The sequence below is a fragment of the Pholcus phalangioides genome, unplaced genomic scaffold (genome assembly GCF_987345545.1).
Source record: "Pholcus phalangioides strain wild (caught in Gottingen) unplaced genomic scaffold, Ppha-v1.0 ptg000015l_1, whole genome shotgun sequence".
Lineage (NCBI taxonomy): Eukaryota > Metazoa > Arthropoda > Arachnida > Araneae > Pholcidae > Pholcus > Pholcus phalangioides.
In genome coordinates, this window is record NW_028301608.1 from 2,820,036 (window position 1) to 2,847,402 (window position 27,367).

At 35.9% G+C, this 27,367-nt stretch overlaps 1 protein-coding gene across 2 annotated transcripts in view; it reads left to right on the forward strand.

The window, feature by feature from the left end:
- The window catches only part of LOC149075244 (ubiquitin-like modifier-activating enzyme ATG7), a 56,993-nt gene extending 29,626 nt beyond the window's left edge, over positions 1-27,367 (forward strand). For both annotated transcript variants that reach the window (XM_089242552.1, XM_089242553.1), the window contains exons 10-18: positions 947-1,091; positions 4,735-4,893; positions 7,243-7,300; positions 8,140-8,270; positions 14,961-15,140; positions 15,344-15,459; positions 22,919-23,141; positions 25,789-25,908; positions 27,174-27,367. In XM_089242552.1, coding sequence (XP_089098678.1) covers positions 947-1,091; positions 4,735-4,893; positions 7,243-7,300; positions 8,140-8,270; positions 14,961-15,140; positions 15,344-15,459; positions 22,919-23,141; positions 25,789-25,908; positions 27,174-27,209 — 1,168 coding nt within the window. In that variant the 3' untranslated portion in view covers positions 27,210-27,367. The remainder of the gene's footprint in view (positions 1-946; positions 1,092-4,734; positions 4,894-7,242; positions 7,301-8,139; positions 8,271-14,960; positions 15,141-15,343; positions 15,460-22,918; positions 23,142-25,788; positions 25,909-27,173) is intronic.

Below are 27,367 nucleotides of genomic sequence, written 5' to 3' on the forward strand. Positions count from 1 at the left end.
ATTTTGAACTGGAGGTGGCAAATGTTTAAATTTAAATTTTATGTTAAGTATGTTATTCAACGTCTGCTTGCTTTCTGCGAAAAGACTTTTTCAAATGTGTAACCATTTGCATACGTTCTTCAAAGTTGTAAAACTACAGAAAACTAACTTTTCAGCCGACCGCCAGTGTTTTATTAACAGCTGAAGCACATGGTCATACCAAGGTCAGATAATGTCAGCTGTTGGAAAAATGACAAAGACTGGAAATGACATGAAGCTGTAATTGAAGAGTACTTTGTAATAAGTTGAGAAGAATTGCTAATATCAACTCAGAGAAGTTCACAGATTTTGTTAAATTTGAACTTTATTTGTATAGTTTTTGTATGAAATAAATAGAAAAAAACATAAAAATGAAACACACACCTTAAATGAGTGAGAACGACAGTTATATATGTTTCAGAACCATGTCAAGTTCCTTCTTCTGTAGCAAGAAAACATAATGGGGGGGGGGGGCTAAAAAGATGAAAAAATAACCTCATATAGTAGAGGTTGCTCACTTGTTGAGACACATACACACACCCCTATAATAAGTTAAATTCATTAATTAAATTTTTTTGCAACTCATTATAGAACATAGTCAACTGATTATTAGAAAAACAAGCAAAAAGAAGAATGTGTTGTGTGTATTTTTTTATGTTTGATTTTTCACAAAAACTGCCAAATTTCATTACACTGACTGAAAATTCGAAACATTCATCCTAACATAATTTCACAATTAATAATGTTATATTTCCATGATATGGACTTCATCATCATGGACTAAAAAATTTAAAATGACAATTCTGAAAAATTGTCATGCAAATAAAAGAATATTTATTTACTCTACATAATAGTATTTACATAGTTTATCTGATAGTGACGAGTAATTTATTCCAGCTTGATTTTTTTCGTATTTATGTATTCTTAGGTTGGCTAATTCTGCTTTTGATCTGAATTTGAAATTAATGAGATGGAGGGCACTACCTGAATTGGAATTGGATTATTTAACTTCAACTAAATGCCTCGTGTTAGGTGCTGGAACTCTTGGTTGCAATGTTGCGCGATCTTTATTGGTTTGTTTTTCGTATTATTTTTGTTTTTAACCCGTCCAGTGTTACTGACATAATATTACGTCAGAAGTTCTACTTAAAAAATACAAACACCATTGTTTTGCTTGCCAAGTATTTGGGCCAATTTGAGATAAGAATGTAATTTTGAGAATTTTTTGTGTGAGTAGATAAAAAGACACATTTTTCACTCGAAATTTTCTTTTTTCTCTATGCTTGTCTTTGCTTGAGGGATCGTACGTAAGAAAAATTTTGCAGAGAGTGGATTTAAGACTGACTAGTGCATTATAAAATTAGAAATGATATCATGTACAATATGCAAATGCGTGAAGTTATTGGAAATGTTGATGGACGGGTGGCTAAATCCAATATTTTTAGAGGTATTATCGAGATCGTGGTAAATATTGAGTGGGCTCGGGCACATGGACCAGATGCAAAGCAAGTCCATGCTTATGATAATTCAGCATTATATAGCACTATATAGTACACTAGCAATTTATTTGGCATCATATGGTATTATCTTCCCATTATATTATACCCAATGCTGTAGTTTTTTTGGTAAGATAATGCTTGAGAATTAATTTCTAATTTTTTATTTCCTATATGCTTCATTACACTTCTGAGTTATGCATGGGGATGGAATGTAAAAACTTGTGTTTAATTATCTGCAGCCAGTTGTTATCAAAAATTAATGAAATTAATGATAACTGGCAATTACAACTAATTACAGGATTATCACTTTCACAGTGACATTATGTATTTTTTTTTTTTAAACCGAGCACAACTCAGGTCTATTGCCATAGGCAATTTACTACCTAGTGAGTTGTGCTGGAAGTGTAAGTGCGTGTACCTAACAGTCTGAGTGTGTATCTAGTATTGTGTATGATTTTTCAGTGCTGCCATCTATATCTCAGAAATGAAGTGAGTGATGTGTAGTGACTGAATATTTGTACTGTTTGAAGGAATGCTGCTCCCTGTGGTGAGACTTTTTAATGGGGAGATCGGCTCGCATTTGCGCCTCGAAGTTGGGAACCACAGAAAACCAACTTCAGCTGACCACCACTGTGGCGACGGTGGGGCTCGAACCACTATGACCATGGTCACTATGACCACTCGACCACCACAGCGGCTGTATTTTTTATTTATATGATATCATCAACCATTTTCAATCCACTGCTAGATGAAGGTCTTCTCTAAATTTTTCCATTTTGCTCTGTCTGATGCTTTGGCCATCCAGTTGACTCCAGCCACTTTCCTGATTTCATCAATCCATCTTGCTTGGGGACGCCTTCTTGGACTTTTAACACCATGGGGCTACCAATCTAGAATACTTGTGGTCCATCTGTTGTCCGATCTTCTTGCAATATGTCTAGCCCATTTCCATTTCAAACGTTTCATTCTTTCCATGATATCATATACCTTTTTGTGGTTCCTTATCCAAGTGATTTGTTTTCTATCTCTCCTTGTGATGCCTAACATACATCTTTCCATGCTCCTTTGTGTTGTGTGTAGTCTGTGTATCGTCTCGCTTGTGAGTGTCCATGTTTCAGCTCCATACGTCAGTGCTGGTAGCACACACTGGTTAAAAACTTTTCTTTTCAAGCATAATGCCATGTGACTCTTCAGAATTAGTTTTTGCCAAAAGTGCTTCATCCAATCGTGATCCTTCTGTTCATTTCGTTAATGATTCCGTTGTCCAAGGTAATTTCTTGTCCCAGGTATACATAGCTTTCTACTTCTTCTATCTCTGTGTTGTTAAGCAAGATTGTCCTCTTCAACGCAAACAGGTTGAACATAGCATTAGTCTTTTGCCGATTCATTTTCAAGCCCACCTGAATACTTGCCTTTGCCAGTTCTTGTATCATTTCTTCTAGTTTGTCGGGATTACTACTGATAATAACAATGCCGTCTGCAAAATGCAAATGGTTGAGAAATTCTCCATTTATTTTAATTCCTTTTTTATCAAAATCCAGTTTTCTGAATACTTCTAAAACAGTGGTAAAGAGTTTTGATGAGATAGTATCACCCTGTCTGGCTCCTTTTCCGAGTTTAATCTTTGCCTTTCCTTTATCCAAACGAATTGTTGCAGCTGCTTTCTCATATATTTTCTTGATGATATTGATGTAAATCTTCTCTACCCTAATTATATCTAGAGATTTAACAACAGCAGATGTGAAGACAGGGTCAATCGCTTTCTCAAAATCAATGAATGTCACGCACAATGGTAATTTGTATTCCTTGTGTCTCTCTATAAGTTCCCTGATTGTTTGGATGTGATCCATTGTACTGAATTCACTTCTAAATCCTGCCTGTTCTTTTGGTTGAGCTTCGTCCAATTTGGATTCAAGCCTATATGTCAGCACTTAGGTAAAGATTTTATAAATTACTGATAGGAGACTGATTGGTCGATAGTTCTTGATATTCTCTTTTTCACCCTTTTTGTAAAGAAAAACCATCATTGCATTATTCCAATCTTCAGGCACATCTGATTTTGTAAGGCAATTTGTGAACAAAGCAGCTAGCATACTGGCAAATTCTTCTCCTGCTTCTTTAATAATGTCTATTGAAATCCCATCTTCATCTGGGCATTTCCCTTTTTTCATACATCTTATAGCCTTATATATGATGTATATGGCATAAATGATTGAATTATTTTTTATATTTGTGCCTATATTTCATGCTATGTCACTTAACTGTAGAAGGCTCGAAGGACCGGACACACCCCGCTTCCCATCTCAAGGAGATGTCAAAACATTACTGTAGAAGACTAATGATGTTTATATAGTTAACAACATATGTATTTGATAATATGCGACACAGTACAGTAAAACCAATTTAAATAATTATTTAAATATACACTCATGTATATTCTTTTTTTTTTTATAAATTACTTTGTAAATTTACATGCTCATCACTCCTAATGAATTATTTCATTTTTTGTGAAAACCGTGTTAAAACTGATACCACTATAATATAGGAAGAATAAAAATACAAACTACACAGGTATTAACAATAAAAACAAGTGAAAATGTTGCAAAGTCAGATTTCAAGGTGGGGAGGAGCGGGCTACTGTAATGATGAATATCCACTCATATATAAATATCCCCCAATTTTCATTCAGTAAACTGTCTGAAAACCTGTTCTGAAACCAAAAAAAATTCTCTCCCTTGTGCAAATCACCAATAGTGGTGAATTTTCGCTAGGGAGTGAAAAAATGTGTTTCATTGAAAGAAGAAGAAAATAAAGAAACATGCTACATGTGTGTGTAAACTAACTAAAAATATAGCATTTACTATCGATATTTAATAAATGCCAAGATCTCAAAACATACACTTATGTATATATATATACAAATACTTAGGTAATACTTGGGTAAGATTCAAAAAATAAATTTCTTCATCTGGATCATTTCTGTCACTGGATCTGCACAAAAAGTTTCTTTTTTAATACATATGTGTATACCACACATCAGAAAAATTTTGACATTTTGACGATTGTCACATAATTTGAAAATATTTTGTAATCAAAATTATGTTGCCAGAATCATCAGTCACAGAGATAGCCGCTAGTTAAGAAATTCGGCACAGCTTGTATATTTATATTTGTATGTATGCCAGTATATTTCTAAATAAATACTCCTCCTGTCTAGGGATGGGGTGTTAGAAATATTACGCTAGTTGATAATGCACGAGTATCTTTCTCAAATCCGGTGCGGCAGACTCTTTTCCAGTTTGAGGATTGCTTGAAAGGAGGAAGGCCCAAAGCAGAAGCAGCCTGTGATGCTCTGAAGAAAATATTTCCTGGTGTGGTACGTAAATATTAATAAATTAACATGGTATTGAAAAAACAAATCAATTACAGTGATACCTTGGGTAACAAACATTGCAGTTTCTAAATTTATTAACTAACCAAGATTTTTTCATGTTTTTTCCACCTTGAACATTTTAGTTGATGTAAATGCACACACTCGCATAACACAGCAGCATTATGAGTTGAATTTTCGCACAATCATCATCACAGTTACTGTCTTTAGAGGCCGATTAATTTATGTCCAACTCAGAACTACTTTTCATACATATCTGTTTCTTTTCTAGAAAGATTTTGGGCCATTTTGGGTAAAATAGATGATTATGAAAAGTGAGAAATACACTGTTGGCCACCGTAAATGCAACACCCTGAAGGAAGCATGCAAATAATATGAAATTTACAACATGCATTAGCGGAGGTGAGATATGCAAATGATTAGAATTTCAGCGCAGACGCACATCTCGCGCGCCTGTGGTGCCACTTCAAAGCGCTATTTAAGGCTTGGAGATTTCGACGATTTGAAGTACGGCAATTGTGTTTTTCTTGTGGTTTTTTCAAAAAAACGATCAATTATGCCTCGTAGAAAACAGCGATCATCTTTTGATCAAGTATCCAAGTTCGACAGAGGAAGGATAGTGGCCTACCGAAATTGTGGATTATCTTTCAGGGAAATCTGTAGTTGTGTTGGACGAAACCAAACAACTGTAATGCGGATATGTGATCGTTGGATGCAGGAGGGTACGACGGACCGACGTGTTCGATCGCATCCACCTCAGTGCACCACTTCACGTGATGACAGGCGTATTGTGCGTATGACAGTGACGGATCGCTCAGCCACATCACGAACCATAGCACAGCACATTCAGTCTGTACCGCATCATCCAGTGTCTGCGTGTACCATTCGACGCCGTTTACAGCAGAGTGGTCTGTCTGCAAGACGTCCATTGCTTCGTCTACCCTTGGCGCAGAACCACAGACGTCTCCGCCGCCAATGGTGCAATGAAAGAAGGATGTGGACGGCACAATGGAATGAAATTGTCTTTACTGACGAGTCACGCTTCTGTCTGCAACACCACGATGGTCGGATTCGAGTCTGGAGACACTGTGGAGAGAGGATGCTGAACAGCTGCGTTATGCACCGCCACACTGGTCCTGCACCGGGTATTATGGTATGGGGCGGTATTGGATATCACTCTCGCACTCCTCTAGTACGCATTTCCGGTACTTTAAAAAGCCAGCGCTACATCTCCGAGGTGTTGGAGCCAGTTGTCCTTCCTTACCTTCAGGGCTTGCCCACAGCCATATTTCAACAGGATAATGCGCGACCACACGTGGCACGCATTGTCCAAAGGTTCTTCGTCAATCGCCAGATTGAATTGCTTCCCTGGCCAGCTCGCTCTCCGGATCTTTTGCCGATAGAAAACATGGGGTCCATGGTTGCTCAACGATTGACCCAGATTACATCCCCAGCTGCCACACCAGATCAACTTTGGCAACGCGTGGAAGCTGCTTGGTCTGCTGTACCCCAAGAACACATCCAAAGTCTCTTTGAATCAATGCCGAGGCGTGTGGCAGCGGTGATCTCCAACAATGGTGGCTACTCTGGCTACTGATTTTGGCAGGAACCATACTTCACAGAAGTCTATAAATTTAATCATTTGATGCTTGGTCAACATGTTATCTACAAAATAAATATTGTTGCGATATCTCTTGTCTTTCTTGGTGTTACAATTTGGGTGGCCAGCAGTGTACATTAAAAAAATAACAGACTAGAAAATTTCCATTGCTATTTTTTTTTTTTTTTTTTTGGTGAAAGGCTCTTGGCATCAAACTCAACAGTCTGGACTGGACAATGTCTAGGATTGATTTGATATAGATGAACATTCTAGGAAATTATATTATTCATCCGCATGAGAATGAGACACAGAAATGAGCTGACCATACCACATAAGAGGACACCCACGAACCCGACTGGGTTGTAAGCAGGTGTAAAATAAATAGAGCTTCATTTCTCAACTTCCTATGAAGTCTCCTTCATTCATTTGTGAAGTTTTCCACTTCAGCCTTTGGCAAGTTTGTCTTTTTTGTAGTGCTTCTTAAACCTATCTCCAAATTTTGGGCTGTACCTGGAATAAATTAAACATTTTCTATAGAAACACCTATGGGAAATCTTGTTTCTTCTAAATTATGTGTGGTATGACTGTAATTGAAAATAATGTTGATTTAAAACATTTTTTCTTAGTTCAATAATAGCCTCTAAAACAATGTGTAGTAAATTCCTACTGCGATAGACTAGAGTTATGCTCAGAAAAGAAAGCCTCTAAAATAATGTGTCTGATATTTTTTTCAGAATGCTGTTGGAAAATTGCTTAGCATTCCCATGCCTGGACATTTCGTTTCTAAAAGTGGTGAGATTATCTATTAATTTTCTCAATTTTTCTTTTCAAGCTGATAATTTTTTTCACTGTTAATGACACGTATTGAAAGCTGGAAAAATCATTTAAGAAAGTCTATCTTGAATTTTACTGCTTAAAAACAATGTACAGAGCCTCAAAAATCATACAAAAAAAATGAATGTATTGAATTAATATTACTTTTCAAATATATAACTACCTTCTATGTGATTCAAACTATAATTAGAAAAAAATCTTGATTGCAAACTTCAAGGTAAAAAAAGAAAAGAAAAGAAATGCAAGCAAAACATTTCAGCAAATAAGCGAAATATAGTGACACGTGTTCTGCAACAAACAAAAAGTTGTTAACTACCGGCAAATTCAAAATATAAAATGGAAAGATTATGGTCTCACCTTGTGTATAAGGGCAATTCTGGATTTTTATCCTCAAACTGGTTGCAGTAATGAAAGTTCATAGGACCCTTTGCACATATGAATGCATGGTAAATGGCAATTTTGAAAAAATATATTTCGTTTTTTTTTTCATAAATTGCTTTGGTTGTTATACATCACTGCAGATTTAAAAGTAAATTATATCGATTAGGGATGTGCAACATTTACAAAGAATTGACTCTTCAGTTCTTTTAGTAATTAAAATGATCATTTCGTACTTAATAATGGTGATTTTCATAAATTTCAGTAGGGTAAGACCACTTTTGTAAATCACTCTCCCTGACTACAGTTCACATTATTTGAAAGCACCTAAGTGGAAATAAATTTTATCTTGTTAGAATAGTTGAGATGGAACGATTACATTTTATATAGCATGAATGCTTCTTTTTTTTTCATTCTAGATTGTGGATCAGTACAATCAAATGTTCAGGAGTTGGAAAACTTGATTGATTATCATGATGTGGTTTTCCTTCTTATGGATACTAATGAAAGTCGCTGGTTACCAACTGTGATTGGTGCCGCTAAGCAAAAAGTAAGAATCATTTATGATGAAAACTACAATTAATAGTTTCAGAACCAAGCTTCAGAAGTTTTTAATTACAGTGTACACAGTCTCCACTCAATTTTACGAATCATCCAATTCATTCCCACAACTTTGCGCAAGGAAAATAAATCTTTTTTTTCTCTTTGAATTCTGTCTTTTCTTCCATCTCATTTAGTAGAATGGCAAATACATCTTGTTCGTGGGTTGTAATGACAGTAACATAGAGTTATGAAGGATTATTAGGATCAGAAGGATTATTGTATGCAATGTCTTAAGCCATGATGTTCAGATACAAACCTATAGGTGACTCGAATATGCTGAGGTTGATACTGGACTATCACCCAACTTTGAATTGGACAAAGATTTGAACAAAGTGATTGATCATGTCTATCAGCCATCAATTTTTCTAACTATGAGTGAAGTGTAATTATTGAATACAATTATTCTGTCATTACATTTCAGAATATGCACTGAGTCGCTGTTTAGGTTAGTAAGTCATTACAGTTCACTCATATTTAGAAAAATTGGTGGCAGATGGCAGCACTACACATTACAAGTGTTGCATAGAAGCAAACTTTATGTTAGGTTAACAACATGTGCACAGACATTCCTACATGTACCAATTCGTTAGAAGTTTGCCGAGGAATATGGATGAGGTGCATGTCAAGTGTAGTAGTAGTGGTAGCCATATACAGTGCATGTCATTTAATCTTCTCAGGAGTATTGACTAGATATATCACTTTCTTCAATGCTCTTTATTTTAGCAATGACAAGCTCAAATATTTTTTAAAGCTGATTTCTCAATGCAATATATTTTTTATTCCCCCTTACTTTGTATCTGCTTGGAAGTAAGCCTACCTCATAAAATTTTTTTTGGCATTTTACAGGGGTGAGGTTAGTGATTTTTGCTATGCTGTTTAGGGTTAATGTGATAACATCAGGCTTTTGAAAATAATAACCCGATTTGATAACTATATCTGAAGAAATCAAAATGCAAATGTTAAAAAAAAAAATTCAATTCAAATAAAGACACGAATTTTTTCATACTAACACATCTATTTATTTCAAATCCTTAAGCTCAAAAACCTTATCAATCGACATACCCATATCGGCCTCCGTCTTCATCACCACCCATCTGATCGGAGTTCACATAATCTTTTTTATACAATCTCACTACGTCATCCGACGCGGTACTTACATTTGCATATCCACTCAATATGGAATTTGATCGAGCAAAAACATGAAAACCAACAATCGGCCCCATTGATCGAATCAAAGAATAATTGAAAAGTTCATCAACAATTTTTTTAAATTTCTCCTTGACAAGAGGCTTGGTTAAAAAATCTGCAAGATTATCTTTCGTACTTACATACTTCAATTGAAATAAGTTATCATTCAACAATTTATGTACAAACTTGTACTTAATGTCTATATGCTTGGTCTTATTATTTTCAACATTATTTTTAGCAAAATGAATAGCCGCTTGGTTATCACAATACAATATAGCAATTTCATTTTCAAGAACATTCAATTCTTTAAGTATCCTCGAATACCATATTAATTCCTTCGAACATTCAGTTAACGCTATAAATTCCGATTCCATGGAACTCAATGCAATGCATTTTTGCTTCTGCGATTTCCATGATACCGGGATTTCTCCGAGCATAATCAAATATCCACTAGTTGAATGTCTTTCACTAAGATTACATCCCCAATTTGCATCAGAATATGCTTTCAATAAAAAATTCTTTACATTAGACAAATTTATCTTATAATGCTTAGTCTCAAAAATATAATTCAACACATCAACTAAAACAGTCCAATGGTGATACGTGTACCCATTACGAAATTGTGCCATAGTATTAACTACGTATGAAATGTCGGGTCTCGAACGACTTGCTATAAATGACAAACATCCTATTAATGATCTATAGGGTATTTCACGCATCAAGTCATTTTCACAAATTCGCTCTATCCGGTAATTTACATCCAACTTTCAAAGGTAATTGTACATTTCGTTTCGGTAAATTTTTAAATCTAGAAATCAATTTATCAATATAAGTTTCCTGATGTAAATACATTGAATCACCAATTTTTTCAAAATTTACGCCAAGTAAATATTTTACTGGCCCTAATTCAGTTATATCTAACACGTCTTTAATTCTATTGATCTCGATTTTTGCATCTTTTTCAGTTTTACCAAATATTACAATATCATCAACATATACAATCGAAATTACTTTGTTCAATTTATAAACACAATTACACCATTTACATTTATAATATCCCAGATTTAGTAATATTTTGTCTAATTCAAAGTTCCATTGACGTTCGCTCTGGTGTAAACCATATATAGCCTTTTTTAATAGGCACACATAATTTTTATATTTTTCAGAAATATAACCAACGGGTTGTCTCATATATACAGTTTCATCAAGATTACCATACAAGTAAGCCGATTTAACGTCAATTTGAAAATGACACCAATTCAATAAGCTAACTAATATAACAAACAAATATTTGATTATATCGAAATTTACGACTGGGGAAAAAACATCAGTAAAGTCAATACCTCGTTTCTGATTGAAACCCTGAGCCACTAATCTTGCTTTGAATCTCTTGATGTTATTTTTGTCATCTCGTTTGATATTGTATATCCACCGGCAGCCTAATATTTTCGCATTTGGAGGTGGTTCAACAAGATCCCAAACTTGCCGATCGTTCATGATCTCAATTTCATCCATAGCTTGATCCCATTTTTCCTTGAACTGTGAATTTTGCGTTTCCTCGAATGTTTTCGGAATTTCAACGTTGTAAGCTTCACATTGAAAAATATTCACAAAATCCGCACTTTCATCAGATTCCACTTTTTCACTTGCAGTTTTCACAACTGGTTTAAAATTGAATTGATCTGGATCAAACTTCAAATTATTTTTCTCGCAATATTTTTTGACATCATTCAAATTTCTAAGTCTTTCCGATCGTTTGGATGTAGGGAAATAATACACATCTACACGTGAACTTGTAGTTCTGGGGTTTTCTTCCCTTATCCAATTTGATACGTCAATAGATTTTTTCTCCGAATCTTCAAATTTTCTAACATTTTTGTCTAGTTCATAAGAACCATATTCAAATTTATTTTCATGACCAAACAGTGAAATAACACCAATTTTTGATTCATCAATTTTTACATGAATACTTTCAACAACTTTACGCTCTTTAGGAATCCAAATTCGGTATCCTTTTCTTTGGTTAGCGTATCCCAAGAAAATTCCAACTTTCGCTTTAGCTTGAAATTTATTTCTGTAAGCTTTTGGAACATGCACGAAAGCCAAAGATCCAAAACTTCGAAAATGCCGGACAGATGGTTTATGACCAGTCCAAATTTGTATAGGCGTTAACCCTTTAGTGAGTTTGTGTATACACCTGTTCTTGATGTGAACATAGGTTAGTAAAGCTTCAGCCCAAAATGATGGTTTTAGTTTACTGTCATGTAGCATAGCTCGTACAGCGTCCATCGATGTGCCATTGAACCTCTCCGCTACACCATTTTGTTCTGGAGTAAAAATTGTGCTCCTTTCAATTCCTATTCCCAAGTCTCTTAGAAAATTTTCAAACGTCTTGTGAATGAATTCTAACCCATTATCGGTTTTGACAGACTTCAACCTTTTACCAGTTTCTCTTTCAGCTTTAGACAAATATTGTTTGAAATATTCAAACACCTCATCTTTGTTTTTTAAGATAAACACATCAACTTTTCTTGAATAGTCGTCAATGATTGACAAAAAATATTTACCTCCATTTAACGATTTCATGGGAGCAGGCCCCCATAAATCCATGTGGATTCTTTCGAGAACACATTTTGTATTTCTGGCATATTCATAGTTTTTAGTCAGACATACTCGCTTAGACTTAGCAATATTACAAGTTATGCAATTAGCGTTTTTGAATTTCACATTTTCTAGACCTTTTACGCTATTATTTAAACTCATATTTTTAATTACAGGAACATTTATGTGACAAAACCTCTTATGCACACAGTCAGAATCTAAGCCATGTGCTTCAATATCATTCCCCTCATTAATTTTTGGATAACCATATAACACGTATAACAAACCTTTACGAAAAACAGTAAAAAAATATTTCGACCATTTGTTATATACAAGCATTTTGTTATTTTTCCAAATAATTTTGTTTCCGCCCAAGTCTATTTTAGCTCCGCTTAGTAAGTTTCTCCTCATATTTGGTACATACAATATATCCGTGAGAGTTACGTTAACGTCACCTTTTACATCTTTAATAACAAAATCAATATCACCTACCCCAAGGATCTTGGACGTATAGTCCTTGTCAGCTACAAGCGCTTCCGATGATGGCAGTTCTCTAAAGTTCTTGAACCATGATCGTTGATTACAAAAGTGTGAAGTTGCTGCTGTGTCAATCAGGAATTCTTCCATCTTTCTTGTCGATGAGAAGGATTGTTCTTGATCGGTGATTGCACTATCACAAAACATAGTCTGAGTATTCTTTCGATGATCACTGTCACTTTTTTTCTTTTTGAAGCATCGATCCACCTTGTGATTAGTCCCTTTACAGTACGTGCAAAATTTCGACGGCCCCATAAGATGATCGTAGGTGGTTGAAGGCCTAGATTGTTCATTTGGTTTGCCCAACACGCATCCACTGCTGTCGATTTGAGAACGGCGACTCGATTTAGCCCGATTACGTTTTGTTGATTTCATTGCATATGCACAGTCGATTGCTGTTGCGTTAGAGTCTTTCTCTTTTAGTTGGATTCTACCAGCTTCACTAATTAGTTGTTTCTCGACGTTCAAGAAAGAGAATTCGTCGTCTGCTAAACGATATAGGATTTGTACTAAATTATCGTACTCGTGTGGTAGACGTCGGATCAACTGGAAACAGCACAAAATTTCTGGGATTTTGAATCCCGCATCGTTGACTTCAAGTCGTTTCTCGGCAACTCGTTTGCAAAATATGCCAATCGTCTCATTCTCTGAATCAAATTTCAGCTCGAAAAATTCGTCGATTAAACATGCTAGTCTGGCTCTGGATGTCGGTTCGAAATTTTCCTTCAAAACTTGCCAAGCTTCTTTTCCATCATTAGTGTTGCTTATCAGAGGAAGAAATTTTCGCTCCACACCTTGATAAATTGTGGTGTAACACCGTTGCCTACGCCAAGCAAAGTCTCTTTTGTCTCGTTCCGGAGCATCGTCAGGATATTCTTGAGCTGCGCCCATCACCAAGTCCCAACAATTGCGATCCATTAGGATAACTTTCATGTCCATTTTCCATGTTGAATAATTGAACTCGTTCAACTTGGGAAAAACAAATCGATCTGAGCAACTTTCAGCCATAATTCATCAATATCTAGGAAAACTTCGCTAGCTATAACATTTACGATTAAACTAGAGCTTTTAGGATTTGGGTGCTCAGGCCCATAACCTTGTTAAAAAAAAAATTCAATTCAAATAAAGACACGAATTTTTTCATACTAACACATCTATTTATTTCAAATCCTTAAGCTCAAAAACCTTATCAATCGACATACCCGTATCAGTCTCCGTCTTCATCACCACCCATCTGATCGGAGTTCACATAATCTTTTTTATACAATCTCACTACGTCATCTGACGCGGTACTTACATTTGCATATCCACTCAATATGGAATTTGATCGAGCAAAAACATGAAAACCAACAGCAAATAAGATTATCATGCATTCTGTATAAAAATACAGGACAGCTTTGTTTTATTTTACATAAAATAGGTTGCAAAATTTTCAACCATGCAGATGCATTCCACTGACTTATTTGCAGAAACTCATTACATTATTCTGAAATCCAAGAAAGTCTTTCAATTGAGGACTGTAAATCTGGTTAACTGAGAGAAACTGACCAAGAACTGAAGTTTGAAGAGATTTTTTTTTTACCTTATATTTGCCTTCGCTGCAGACAGTGCATTGTGAATACAGCACAACATAGTGCAAACAACATACTTGCATCATAGTGGCTACTTGTACCAGAATATTGTTAACTACAAACAAATTTTTTCTCATGGTAGGATGTATTTCCAGTCTATACTTGGCAGAAAATGATAACAATATATATACACCTGAATGATAACATTATCTGTGATTCCAATTAGCTACTTCTACTGTATGTGAAGAAAGATGCCCTCTCCATTTGTTTATACAAGATATACAGAAAACTCGGCTGTCATGTAGAGATGCTGATTTTTGGAAAGAAAAAAATCACTACTGCCTCTACGGGACTCAAACCCATGCCCTCACACATTCTGGACACATACTGTTCGGCATGGATAAGGAAGGAATATTCTATCTGCTTGTATATTGTGTGGTAGGGCACCTGTCTAGAATGGGAGAAGACATAAGTTTGATTCGCCGTAGAGGCAGAGGTGAATTGTTTTTTTAAAAAGTCAGCATCTCTACATAACAGACAGTTTCCTGTAATCTGGTACCTACTGTGTATTTATTTTTTGAATTTGTAATAGATCTTGCTTTTTTTTTAAAGACAAAAATAATTTAAAACAAAACTATGTTTTTCGTATTACATTCTCAGCTTCAAATTTTCTCCTGCATGTGTAAGTGTTAGATTTCATTGAATGGGACCGCCTTAATTTTTTTTTCTTTCTCCATTAGATGGTATTAAATGCAGCTTTAGGTTTTGAGACATTTCGAGTTATGAGGCATGCATTCAGAGCTACAGGACCAAGCTCGTTTTTTCCTCTAGAGTCGTTGCAGCAAACTGACTGCTGGAAAATCCTTGGTGGACAAGAACTCGGATGTTTTTTCTGCTACAATATTTTTGCTCCTGGTGATGTAAGTATTATGTGGATATACTATTCACTGACTTTTGACCCACTTTTTTTAAAATTTTTTCATGGGTTATAATAACAATATTTTTATGTATATTATATTATGTACAATATTACAATGTTCTTTTTTGAAAAATGGTCTTCTGATTTTCAAAAAAGTGTTCTTAATGTAAATGTGTGAATTAATTTCTTGTTTTATATGATTAGTCTACAAGATATCATACATTGGATCAACAGTGTACTGCGACAAGGCCAGGTGTTTCATCCATAGCCGCTGCATTGGTTGTGGAGCTGATGGTCAGTATTTTGCATCATCCACAAAGGTAAGAAAATTTTCATATAATTAAAACCAGACTTGGAAAAACTTCTGTAAAACATTGTAGATGCAAACAATCATTATCTTGAACTATAAGAATGATTGTATATTTTTTTATGCACTGTATTCCCCTGCATTAGCCGGCATGCCAGGAAACAGCATGTTGGGAATGCCAATATTCTCCTGGCTTTCCAGAAAATTCGAGTCACCAATTCTGGATAATTCTTATATGTCGGGACTTTAATAATAAATGAGTTGTGTGAATCCAATTTCCTCTGTACATTTTGGATCTTTCCTGTTTTATGAACCGCTTTTAGGTAGTTCTATCTTTATTTTTTTTCCTTTGCTACCACAAATCTTGATTCACTAAAAATGTTGGATACCAAGTTTGAATCATTCATGTACATTACATAAATTAAATAGAAACATGGGCAGACTGCAAAGTATTTTTGTATTTCTTGGAGATTGGAATGCACAGAGCACAAAATATTAAAGAATCAAATTGTATAATACAGGGTCAGCATAAATGAGTGACCCAATTTTAGAAATTTATATTTTCAAAACTGCAGAGCATCCATAATTAAAAGACCCTATTTTAAAGTAGCCTACAGGCAAAACTAGTCATCAGAAAATTGTGAAATTTTGTGGAAGACTTCATGAAGTGATGGGAATTTGTTTTGGGGGAAAAAAATTAGTTGCACATGTCACCGCCAGAAAGTGCTTTATTAAGAAATGACGCATTTACAATTTTAACATTTGTTAAACACTTTTACAATTGTTACTGCAACAAAACATGTTCCACATGATGGCCATCATTCTCAGATACCATGTGAAATCGCAAGATGGCATGTTCCTCAACTGACCAAAGTGTGTGATGGAAAATGTCCAGTACGGATGCTGCCTTTAAGATCAGGTAAAGTTCTTGGATTGTCACGACTTACCAGACATTTCAAATGCCCCAAAGCCAAAAATCACATGGAATAAGGTCCAGGGATCCCATAGATTAGGGAAGCGCCGGCTGATGACACGTTCTTCAGTAAAATGTGTTTTAAGAACATTCTTAACACACACTGCAATGTGTGGAGGAGCTCCGTCTTGCACAAAGATTATGTCTGCAAGGCAGTGATGTGTTTGCAGATCCTGAACAATTTTGTTCTGTAACAGCAATGCATATTGCTTCCCGGTGATCAAACATGTCACTGGACCTGTAGAATGTAACGCCTCATAGAAGTAGGGACCGAGAATAAATGATGCAGTAGATTCACACCATACTGTCACTTTTGGTGAATGCAACGAACCTCTAAGATAGCTTGCAGATTTTCTGGTTCCCAAATTCATCAGTTGTGAGTATTGATCCCACCATCCAAGTGAAAATGTGCTTCATCTGTCCAGAGGATATTCCAAGGCCATTCTGAATCAACCTCAACACTATCTAGAAGCTACAGTGAGAACCAGAGTTGAGTGTCATAATCATGTGGAAGCAACCGCTGCACAAGTGAAAGTTTGTACAGATAATATCGGAGAATATTACACATGATCTTATAGACAGTTCAACGTGGCCTATCCAATGCCTGTGCTACATGCCTGACATTAGTGCTACCATGAGAACTTGAAGCTCTGTCGTCTTCCACTTGAAGCGAAACATCCTGTACTGCATGTCTATAGAGAAACAGGTTTTATTCCTTTTCCAGGGCGAACAACCAACGATCCTGTTGTTTCAAATAAATTTCGTTATCGTCCTCTGAAGATTTTTAACATTCATTGGACCTTTTTGAATCTTCTTCCAAGTCTGATATTTCTATAGAGCAGTTACTTCGGAATTGCTGTTTTGGTAAAACAATTTGACCAAGAAAGCACGATCTTGTAAACTTATTGTCATCGTGAGCAGCAAACACATTGAAAAACAAGATTTCTGCAAATGTTTCTAGGTTTTATAACAGCTACTCTGTGACATCACATAAATTTACATGTTTGCTACAGGTATTCAAATTGAAACACCCTCTGATGGCGACAAGTGCAATTAATTTTTTCGCCCCTTAAACAAATTCCCATCACTTCATGAAGTCCTCCACAAAATTTCACAATTTTCTGATGACTGGTTTTGCCTGTAGGTTACTTTAAAATGGGGTCTTTAAATTATGGATGCCCTGTATTACACATAATATAATCAGTGATGCATAAAAATAACGAAGAACATTGCAAGTTTTGAAAGATTTTTTCCAGTTACAAATGTTTGATGTGTGAACTTTTCATAACACAAAAAAAAATCTAATTTTCAATCAATTTCATTGCACACAACTTGCAGTTTTACTGTCAATTTTTTTAAATGCAGCACTGATGCGTTTTCTTTAAGTTCATTGCTGATAAACCACCATGGCCGGAAACACTCAATGAATTTAAAGAACTCATCAGAACCATTAACAGTTGAGGAAACAGAAGAGAATAGAGACAGTGTAAAACTGCAAAGTGTATGGAATGAACTTAATTACAGATTAGATGCTTGTCATGTTATATAAGCTTCACACGTCAAACATTTGTAACTGGAAAAAAACTTGCAATGTTCTTCTTTATTTTTATGTGTCACTGATTATATTACGTGTAATAGTTTTTAAAATATAAATTTTTAAAATTGGGTTACTCAATTATGTTAACCCTGTATAACTTAATTCAACAGTATATTTCTTCAATTTTTGAACATGCAGAAACACATGCAGAGAATACAGTATCTGTACTTCCTATTAGGTTCAGGTTACTTAGGTTAGAGCAATAAGCAAAGCTGAAGTTTTATTATCATCATCAAATTCCCATGTAGAAACCCATGTATTTGCTTCCATGAAAACCATTTTTTAAAATTCTTATTCGTTTCTCTATTCAGCTATTAATATGAATTGTTATCAATCTTTTAAATGTATTCTGTGATCCTTACTGAACCTCGCTTTCCCCGCATGAATTGATCAGATGCAAACATTCAAAAAGTTGATGTCCCCCCGATTTTTACAGCATACTGGCTAATGTGGAAGAATATAGTATTCATTAATCACTGATATACATTTAACTCTCTGATGGAAAAGAATTGCAGTACTTATATTTTTATTAGAAATTCCCCAGAGAAATGCTTATATGGGGTGCATGTACGGTACATGTACTTATATTGGGTTGTCCAGATAGTTTTGGGTGTGAGTGAGACAGCTTTCAGAGTTTCATCGGCATAATATCAGGAAAAGGTCTATTTCCTTGATGTATTGGGCTGAGAGAAAGCAGTCACTCTCTCCACTGTCCCACCTGGGGGCCATTTGCTAAAGTTAAGAGAGAGCCTACAACTGCCTCTACTTCAGCCTTTCATGTCACAATGTGTGAAGTGAGGAAGTCAAGGCCATTTCTCCAATGGTGCATATGGTAGGGGATGCCTGTTTTACAAGAGGACCTGGATTTGATTCCACGCAGAGGCCAGATGACTTTTCTTTTTGAGCTCACCTCATCATAATATCCAAAAAAAAAAAAATGTCCCGAAGTTATCAGAACTATTATTAGTTCCTTGAGTTTCTTTTTTGAGTTATTCCTTGAGATTGAGTGTGTTTTGATGATCAAATGTTTCAGCTGCTTATAGGTCTTTTTATCTTTTGGGAATGAATGTTTTGCTGTAAAATGGAAGAAGTACAAAGACCACAGAGGCGTTTTATCTTCTTTCTTTTTTAAATATCAGTATGATCAATATGGATGATTCAAAGTTATATTTTTGACACTCAATTTTTTAAATTCCAGACCTCCCCTGAACTCATTTAGATAGTTTCCTTTCTTCAAAAAGTGAGGTACATGAATTTCTTGGAGAGATACTGGGGCTTTGCTTTCAAATGCATGTTTCCATGAACATACAACAAGAAGGTGAGAAAGTCTTTCATGGACTTGAGCTGAGAATGCCACTCATGTAATCAGTGACATTTTAACAAATGGGTTCCACGTGGCCCAGGAAAGAACCCCCCACAAGTATAACGAGTACCCTGAAATATTGAAGGTTTTCATTAATATGCATATTACACTACATTATTTTTAATAGACTACAATTATTTAAAAAAATTTGATCTTATATTAAAATACACTCATGTCCATAAATGAAGGATAATGCCAGCTCCGGCAAATAAAGGTTCAGAAACAAAACAAACGTTACTTATTCATAAAGCCCATTTATTAAACATAAGATAAAGAACAAAAATGATGGTGTATGTATGATGCCATTCATAAAAACTATGATTTTTGCTTCCTGAAGCAATTGTAAAAAATATCTCCTTTACAAAAACTTACTATTACATGATTGGTATGATGTCTCCCATGCGATGAAATACAGTCCGTACAACGCCTAGGCATGCTGAGTATCAAATTATCGATCTGATCACTCCACTCAGCAAGCAATGCTCTCCGAAGTTCCGGTACACATGTAGGAGGTGGTTGACGGGCTGCAATTCGTCGACCAAGCATGTCCCACACATTCTGTATCGGATTCAAGTCTGGTGAGAATGCTGGCCATTCAATACAGGTTATATCCTCAGATTCAAGGCATTCATTTACGATGTTTGCTCTGTGAGGACGGGCGGTATCATCCATAAACACAAACTCTGCGCCCATGGCACCCCGAAACAAATGTACACGTTGTTCCAGAATGATGTCCCGATAAATTTGGGCTTTCATGGTTCCGGTTTTGCACATGCAGATCTGTTCTGGAACCCAGTATGATTCCACCCAAAACGAGCAATGCTGCACCACCGTAACAGTGTCGTTCAATGATGTCGTCTTGGTGGTAACAGTACCTGGCGTTCTCCATATGAAAGTCTGACATGAATCAGACTGCAAGCTAAACCTGGACTCGTCGGAAAACATCACACAAGCCCACTGTGACGATGTCCACATTGCATGTTCTCTACTCCAGGCTAATCGCTGCCGACAGTGAGTTGCCGTGAGCGGAACACATCTGCGAGCATATAGACCAATATCTCCCAAACGTCTGTACACGGTTTGCCTTGAAACTGTGGTACCCATGACTGCAGATAGCTGACGAGACAGGTCGGATGCTGTGCTCCCTCTGCTTCTTTTGGCAGTTACTGCCAAGTACTGGTCTTCATTCGGCGTCGTAACTCGGGAGCGACCTGCACTGTAACGTCTACTGACATTTCCGTTATCTTGGAATCATTGCCAAAGCCTAGAGATGACACTTTTGAGCAATTCCAAGTTCCTTGGATACTTCCATCTGAGTACGCCCACATTCCAGGCGGCCGATAATTCTACCACGTAAAAAATCATCCACATCGTCCTCCGTGTCATAACTATTCGCTTATTTCACTGAGCGCCTTACAGAACTCTTGTGAACAATTTTACTTCTTTGCCACCATTCTTTATATATCCCCCTCTCACACTCTCGTCATTGTGACGTACTATCGGCATCATCTGGTGGCTTCCTGAAATTTGCATATCATTCTTGCAGATGTGTGTAATAATTCTACAGGTGAAATTTTTACTTTAGATTTCGATTTCCATGTGATTCTGAATTATCCTTAATTTATGGATATGAGTGTAATAGAAGCAGTCCCAAAAAGAATGCTTAGCCCCTGAACTCATTTAGACAGTTGTGATCATGTTACGCTCTGCAGACAACGCTATTATGAAAAGCTTCTCATAGACTACTACTAAATTTTACCACACACCAACTCTGATCGTATTGTCTTACAGCAGTTTACTACTAATTGAGTTGGGACGAAAATATTTCTCTCTAGAGAAAGCCATGATATATATACTTCATATCCATGATATATATACTTCATATCCATGATATATATACTCATCTTGAGCATGGAAAAGATTTTGCAAGGACATATTGAAAAGGTGCCATCTATCAGTGGCCAACTCAGCATCGGTAGGGAAAAAACTTATCTGTCTTTTCCTTTGATTAAACCGCATGGTGGTACATGAGCATCATGCCACTATGCCTCTCATTCTTCTGATAGACTAATTCTCATGTATGGAGCTTTGATATACATACTATTTGCATGGGATTTAAATAAATAAATAGTTGTATCGTGAGAAATCTCTAGTGTATCGAATCAAAACCTTTTAACCCTTTAAGCAGCATTGATGAGATATCTTGCCTCGTTTCAAGCCTTTTATTTTAGCTTTGACAAGCACAAATATTCTATAAAGTTTATTTCTCAATGTGTTACACTTTTCCTTTATACCCTTTACTTTGCATGTGCTAAAAATCAGAATAAAGCTTATTTCATTACAAACAATTTGACATTTTGAAGTGGGTTTAGCAGGCCCTGTCATTGGAGGGGGGCATTGTCTTCCCCCTAGCTTTAGAAAATACACTAGGAATGGTTTATTTATATATATATATATATGTATATATATATATATACACACACACACACACATGCACATACATACATTGAGTACATGTTCTTTGCCCCCCCCCCCTGGAAAAGTTGAAATGATGGCCCTGGGGGTGTAGTGATTTCTGCTGTGCTGCTTGCTTGAAGGGTGAAATCTTTAAGAATTTTTACATGTTTTGCGTGATATTGCTTATTTATCAAGCCAGAATTTGTTATAAGTTGGTGCTCGTCTTGTGAAATCCTCGTAAATCAGTTACTTGTAATCTGAAGTTTCACTGTATATGGAGAACATTGCCCATCTACGCACTATGGAGTGTAGATGGTAGCATGCTTGCCCTGTATGCAAGACGACCTGGGTTCAAGTTCCAGCAGAAACAAGGTGACTTTTCTTTCCGAGTTCACCTCAGCACAATATCCAGAAAATAAATGTGTTTCCTTGATTGCCTCACAATTCAATATTGTTCCAGTGTCAAATTCTGCACCCGAGTGGTGCAGTGATAAGAGGGTTATCTTCCACTATGAAGGTTATCGTTGGGGTCCACACAGATATGATTCTGGGGGGGGGGGGGTAAAAACATAGTAAAAACAAGTTGTTTACCTCCTGAGCCTGGGGCAACCACCTATGGGCAGTGGCTTCATTCCCCACCTAACACTATTGGTTGGAGATAGGCGTATGGCGGTATGACTGAAGTTGGTGTGCTGTGAAGTATGTGAATGAGTTTGATCCTTGCTATATGGTTTATTCACGCTTTTGTCACGGGAAAATGGAATTTATTGATCAATATGGGACAAAAAATGTGCAAATGCAGTGACTGTTCACTGCTTTGCATAAAGTATATGTGTATACATTTAGTTCTTACAGTTAAGTCTTTTACCTTTTATGTCAAAAAACACATTGACGATGAATACGTTTAATATTGTACACATTGGAGACGTACAAATAAATCGCCAATAATATAGGGCTCCCTATTTGCCTCAAAGCACTGGGGCCCCCATTGGCTTTACTTTATTTTTTTAATGTAGTTTTTTCTATAGGGGGGGATTAGATTTAAATTATTGTTCTAATAAATTAGTTTTTGTTCTTGTCAGAGGCGCTGCTCCAGCTGCAGCAGAGGTCAAGAACAAGGAGTACACAAACGATGCAGCAAAGTATTCAAAACGCAAAGAGTATCAAAGAATACTTGAAGATGTTCCATGCTTCAAAAGTCCCCTTGGTATAATTCCTCATACAATGGATGGTCATTTAAACAGTTTTTGTATCGACATTAATGTTACCAGAGCAGATGATTGTTGTACTGCTTGCTCAGAAAAGGTGAGGAAGAACTTCAAATTTTTATTGCACTTTTCTGTTATTTTCTATGCACAGATTGCTTCCCAAAATAAGCTGACACGTTTAGAGCATTTTTGCTGCTTTAACCAGTAGTTAGATTGATACCAAGATTTATACACATACTATTCGAAGGATATGCTCAATGACTCTACAGTAAAAACTGTTTGAAATATCACCTATTAGAGGGCACTTTCACAGCTGCGTGCACAGAAATGACAATTATTTCACATTCCTGAATCATACGTTTCAACAAGTGTTCTTGTGGTATTATTATATATTCTCCATTATAAATGTGTAGTCAACTACTGAGGATAGGTGATCACCAGTGATGTTTTGTAAATGACACGTGATGGGGTCTTCTGGTTCGGCTGATGTTTCTATGATACACCATATCTCGTTGAGGTATCATCACCTAAAATTACCATGGCTATGGATCTGATGAATGGAGGGGAGAGAGAGAACATACACACACGATTAACATTCTGATGGTGGTGGCATCTCTGGAGTAACACCAATGGTGGCATGATATCTGTGAGATACACAATCAAAAATCGATCATATAATCACAAATACATATCATATTTGGGAAAAGTGATAGAATAAATGAGATGTATTAATATACAACTCCAATTATCAATATAAAACTAGTGGAGGCTCCAACACTTCTAAACTCATAACAGCATGCAAGCCTAGATCAACAAAATGCAAACATGGGAGGGGAGGAACTTAAGCGAGAGAGGCAAAGGTGCTGTGCACTCGGATGGCAGATTAGGCTTTAGTTAGACACCAAATTCTTTACCCTCTAATCTAGTATTTTTTTCTGGAATGGTCAAATGAAGGCAAATTAAGAATTCTGCCTCTTACTTGTCCGATCCCTGGCGCACCAGGAACACCTTTAAAAATAATTTTTAAAATGAAAGTTACCCTGTCGTATTTTCTCTTTACAGGATAAGTGTCAGTAATGATGACTCAATGATGAATAACAACAGCTATAATGTGAATTGAGAAATTTGGCAAAATTAAGAACAGTAAAATGATTTTAGACCAAATAATACGACAATCTTTTTAAAAGCAGAACATGTGGTCAATGATATTTTGATTGGTAAACAATTGTATGCATGTTTATACTGCAAAAAAACAGGTTTTTTTTCAGGGTCTGCTTTGGTAAAGCCCTGTCATCCTCCCATAAATGTCTTCCTTTAGTGGTAGCACATGAGGCTTTGTACCTTGATGGCAGCTAAACTTGAGCCACCCATGTGCAAGTGTGTATCTCTCAGATCTCCAGCGCCACCATCAGTGTTAACTCTTTAACGCCCAGATAGAAAACCTGGGAGGGTCGTGAAAATACCAAGTTTTTTGTGTTCTAAGAGGACTCGTCCAAATTTCGGCCACTTTTCCTCTCCCCATCCTTTTTCCATGAGTTTCTATTCATGCCACCCTTTGCATTGACGTTCACCCTTTCATTTCAATGGATTTTCGGGAGATAATTTGTCTATATATATATATATATATATATATAAATAATATAATATAATATATAAATACTGAAAACACCCCTTTCTTCACAGTATTATCTCTTTGTAAAATGCATTGAGTACCCTTAGTCCATTCTAGTACATCAGCTTTTAAAATCCCATTGATAGGGCATTGCAGTTGTTCTTTCCGTTCTCGCCTCTGACAAGAGCTTTCATCTTCTTCCCCGTTGGTGACAAAAGCCCACCAAAACATACCCATACCCACTAGCTGGGCCAACTTGAGGTGGTTATGGGCATTAACCTACTCGGCCGACCTGGGCATTATAGAGTTAATGATTCGATGATTGGTCAAGTCAGAATGTTTCCAACATGGTCCAGGTCTTCTTCGACCATCTGCTTATATCTCTTCGTTGAATCAGCGGCAGGCCATGTTCTGGTTAGAAGGAAAAGGTCAAATCAAAAAGTTTTCTGGTATAAGTAGGAGTAAAGTGCAATAAAAACAGTTGAATGAAGTCATTGTCTTTGTTAAAGCTTGAGTATGACAACGTTTTGGTGTGTGATACAATATCTAGCTGTGATTACAGTATGTTCAAAGACCACTTACAGAATTTTCCTAAAAAATAACGGTAAGGTCCTGAGATGAATATGGATGCGAATCACACCATGCAGACATAAAGCGCCCTCTATTGGATGATTAATTTTTTTTAAATTTCAGAATTGTTCATTTTTTGAATAGTATGTAAACAAGTTTTGGTATTGATGCAATTTTTGTGGAGGGAAGCAAGTGGGGGATTTTGCCACCCACTCCACTGTAACATTTGATAACTTTATGATAGTTTTTCCCTTGCAAGGGGCAGTTTGTGTGTGTGTGCCTCCTTTTCACCCCTCTAGTTCCAGTCCTGAAGGTGGGTATGTTATTCTTTTGGTTGGTTGAATATTTTCTCATTGGCTCAAGGTTGTTGCATAATATAGCTGCTTATTTTTGAAATTAACAAAGTAATGTGTATCACAAATGTTTTTACTGGTGTTTTATCACTACATACATTGTTTCATAGGAAATTTTTTTTAATATAATGTCAAGACTTTTCATAGATTTTGCTCTATTGAGTTTAATTGAATACCAGGTGCAAATAAATTTTGTTTCAATCTAATAGGTCATAGATGCCTACAAACAAGATGGATTCGATTTTCTCTTGAAAGCATTCAATGATTACCGCTATCTAGAGAAGCTGACTGGACTCTCAAATCGTTACACCGATATAGATTCAGATGATGTAAGTATCACGCTGATGTAGTCATATATGTAAGGAAATGCGGGCATAATTTTTGGGAGCATCAGCAAACAATAATTTTGACTCAATTTTTTGAATAATTTGCAATTTTTCTATGAAACAGGATTTGTATTTTTCCACAGCTTAACAGCAGGTCAAAAATACATTGATATTTATAAAAGAACATTCTATAATTCAGTGGGGTTTTAATGTGTGTGTATGTGAAATTATAGCTGATGAACTTCCCAGATCATATATTTTTCCGATTATTTTTAGCAGTTTTTCAACCGCTGGTCTGTGGACCGGTCTTTAGTAATTTCCTGCAGGTCCTTGAATTATTCTCCCAATTCATGTAGCCGGTTACTTTGATATATTTTGTGTGAAAGACATGTTTGCCATATCAGTAATAAAAATTAGAGTATGAATGGAAGTTTAAAAAAAGCAGTACTTTGTAAAAAAAGAAACAATGTGTCACTTTGTGCTGTTTGTACCAAGTACAAAAGACTGGATACCAAATGGAGATAAATATTGGAAAGAAAATTCCATGCCTTTTTGGGGAACCAAACCTCCACCCCAGGCGAATGGTCTGCCATTAGGCTACAGAGGACTGGCATTTTCTTTCCTTTGAGCATATATGTACTGTGAATGGGACTGCGCATTGGCAGCCTCTAAAGGGAGAAAAAAGCACTCACTAGCCTATGCAGGGGGGGGGGGGGGCAGTAGTTAGTTTGCAGCAGCATGTGAATTAATTTTCTTTCCAAAATTCATCTCTGCTTATCTGTAGCATCAAGTCTTTCATATTTCCGGTTCCTTTTGTACATGACAAGCAAAACTGCAGCCACAATTTATAAAATTTGCTGCCTAAGAGGAAGTGGAGGTTGAACTAATAGAAAATTGTGATTTTTTCCTAATTAATTTTTAAATTTTGAATTTAATGAATAAAATACTATCCTCATGTTAGCTTTAATTTCTTAATTGAGAAATGTGCTGTTAATCGTGCACCCTGCATTCTCTCTAGGAATCTGATACGCATATTTCCAGTGATTTGCTTTTGTGCAGCGCCCTCTATTTTTTCCACAAACCGCATTCAAATATATATTGATTCTCTTATGATTTTTTAAACTATTTACAAATTATCGTTAAATAAGGGTTCGACCTTTATTTTCGCCAGAATTTCAGAAAAAAACTTGTTAAATCAAGGAATTCATTGAATCAGGGTCTGACTATAAATATTATCAATAAATTATTTTAAGAATTTTAATTTACAGGTGTATGAACTGAGTGATGATGAAAGTGCTGAATGAGAGAGAGAAGTTGATCATCTACTTAAAAACGCATAATTGTTGCAATTTTTTTTTTATATATTTTGATTTCAAATGTAAAAATTTGATTTCAGAGGCCATATTTTATGCTCATCAATTGTAGTTTTGTTGAATGAATATTAAATTTCATGTTTTCACAC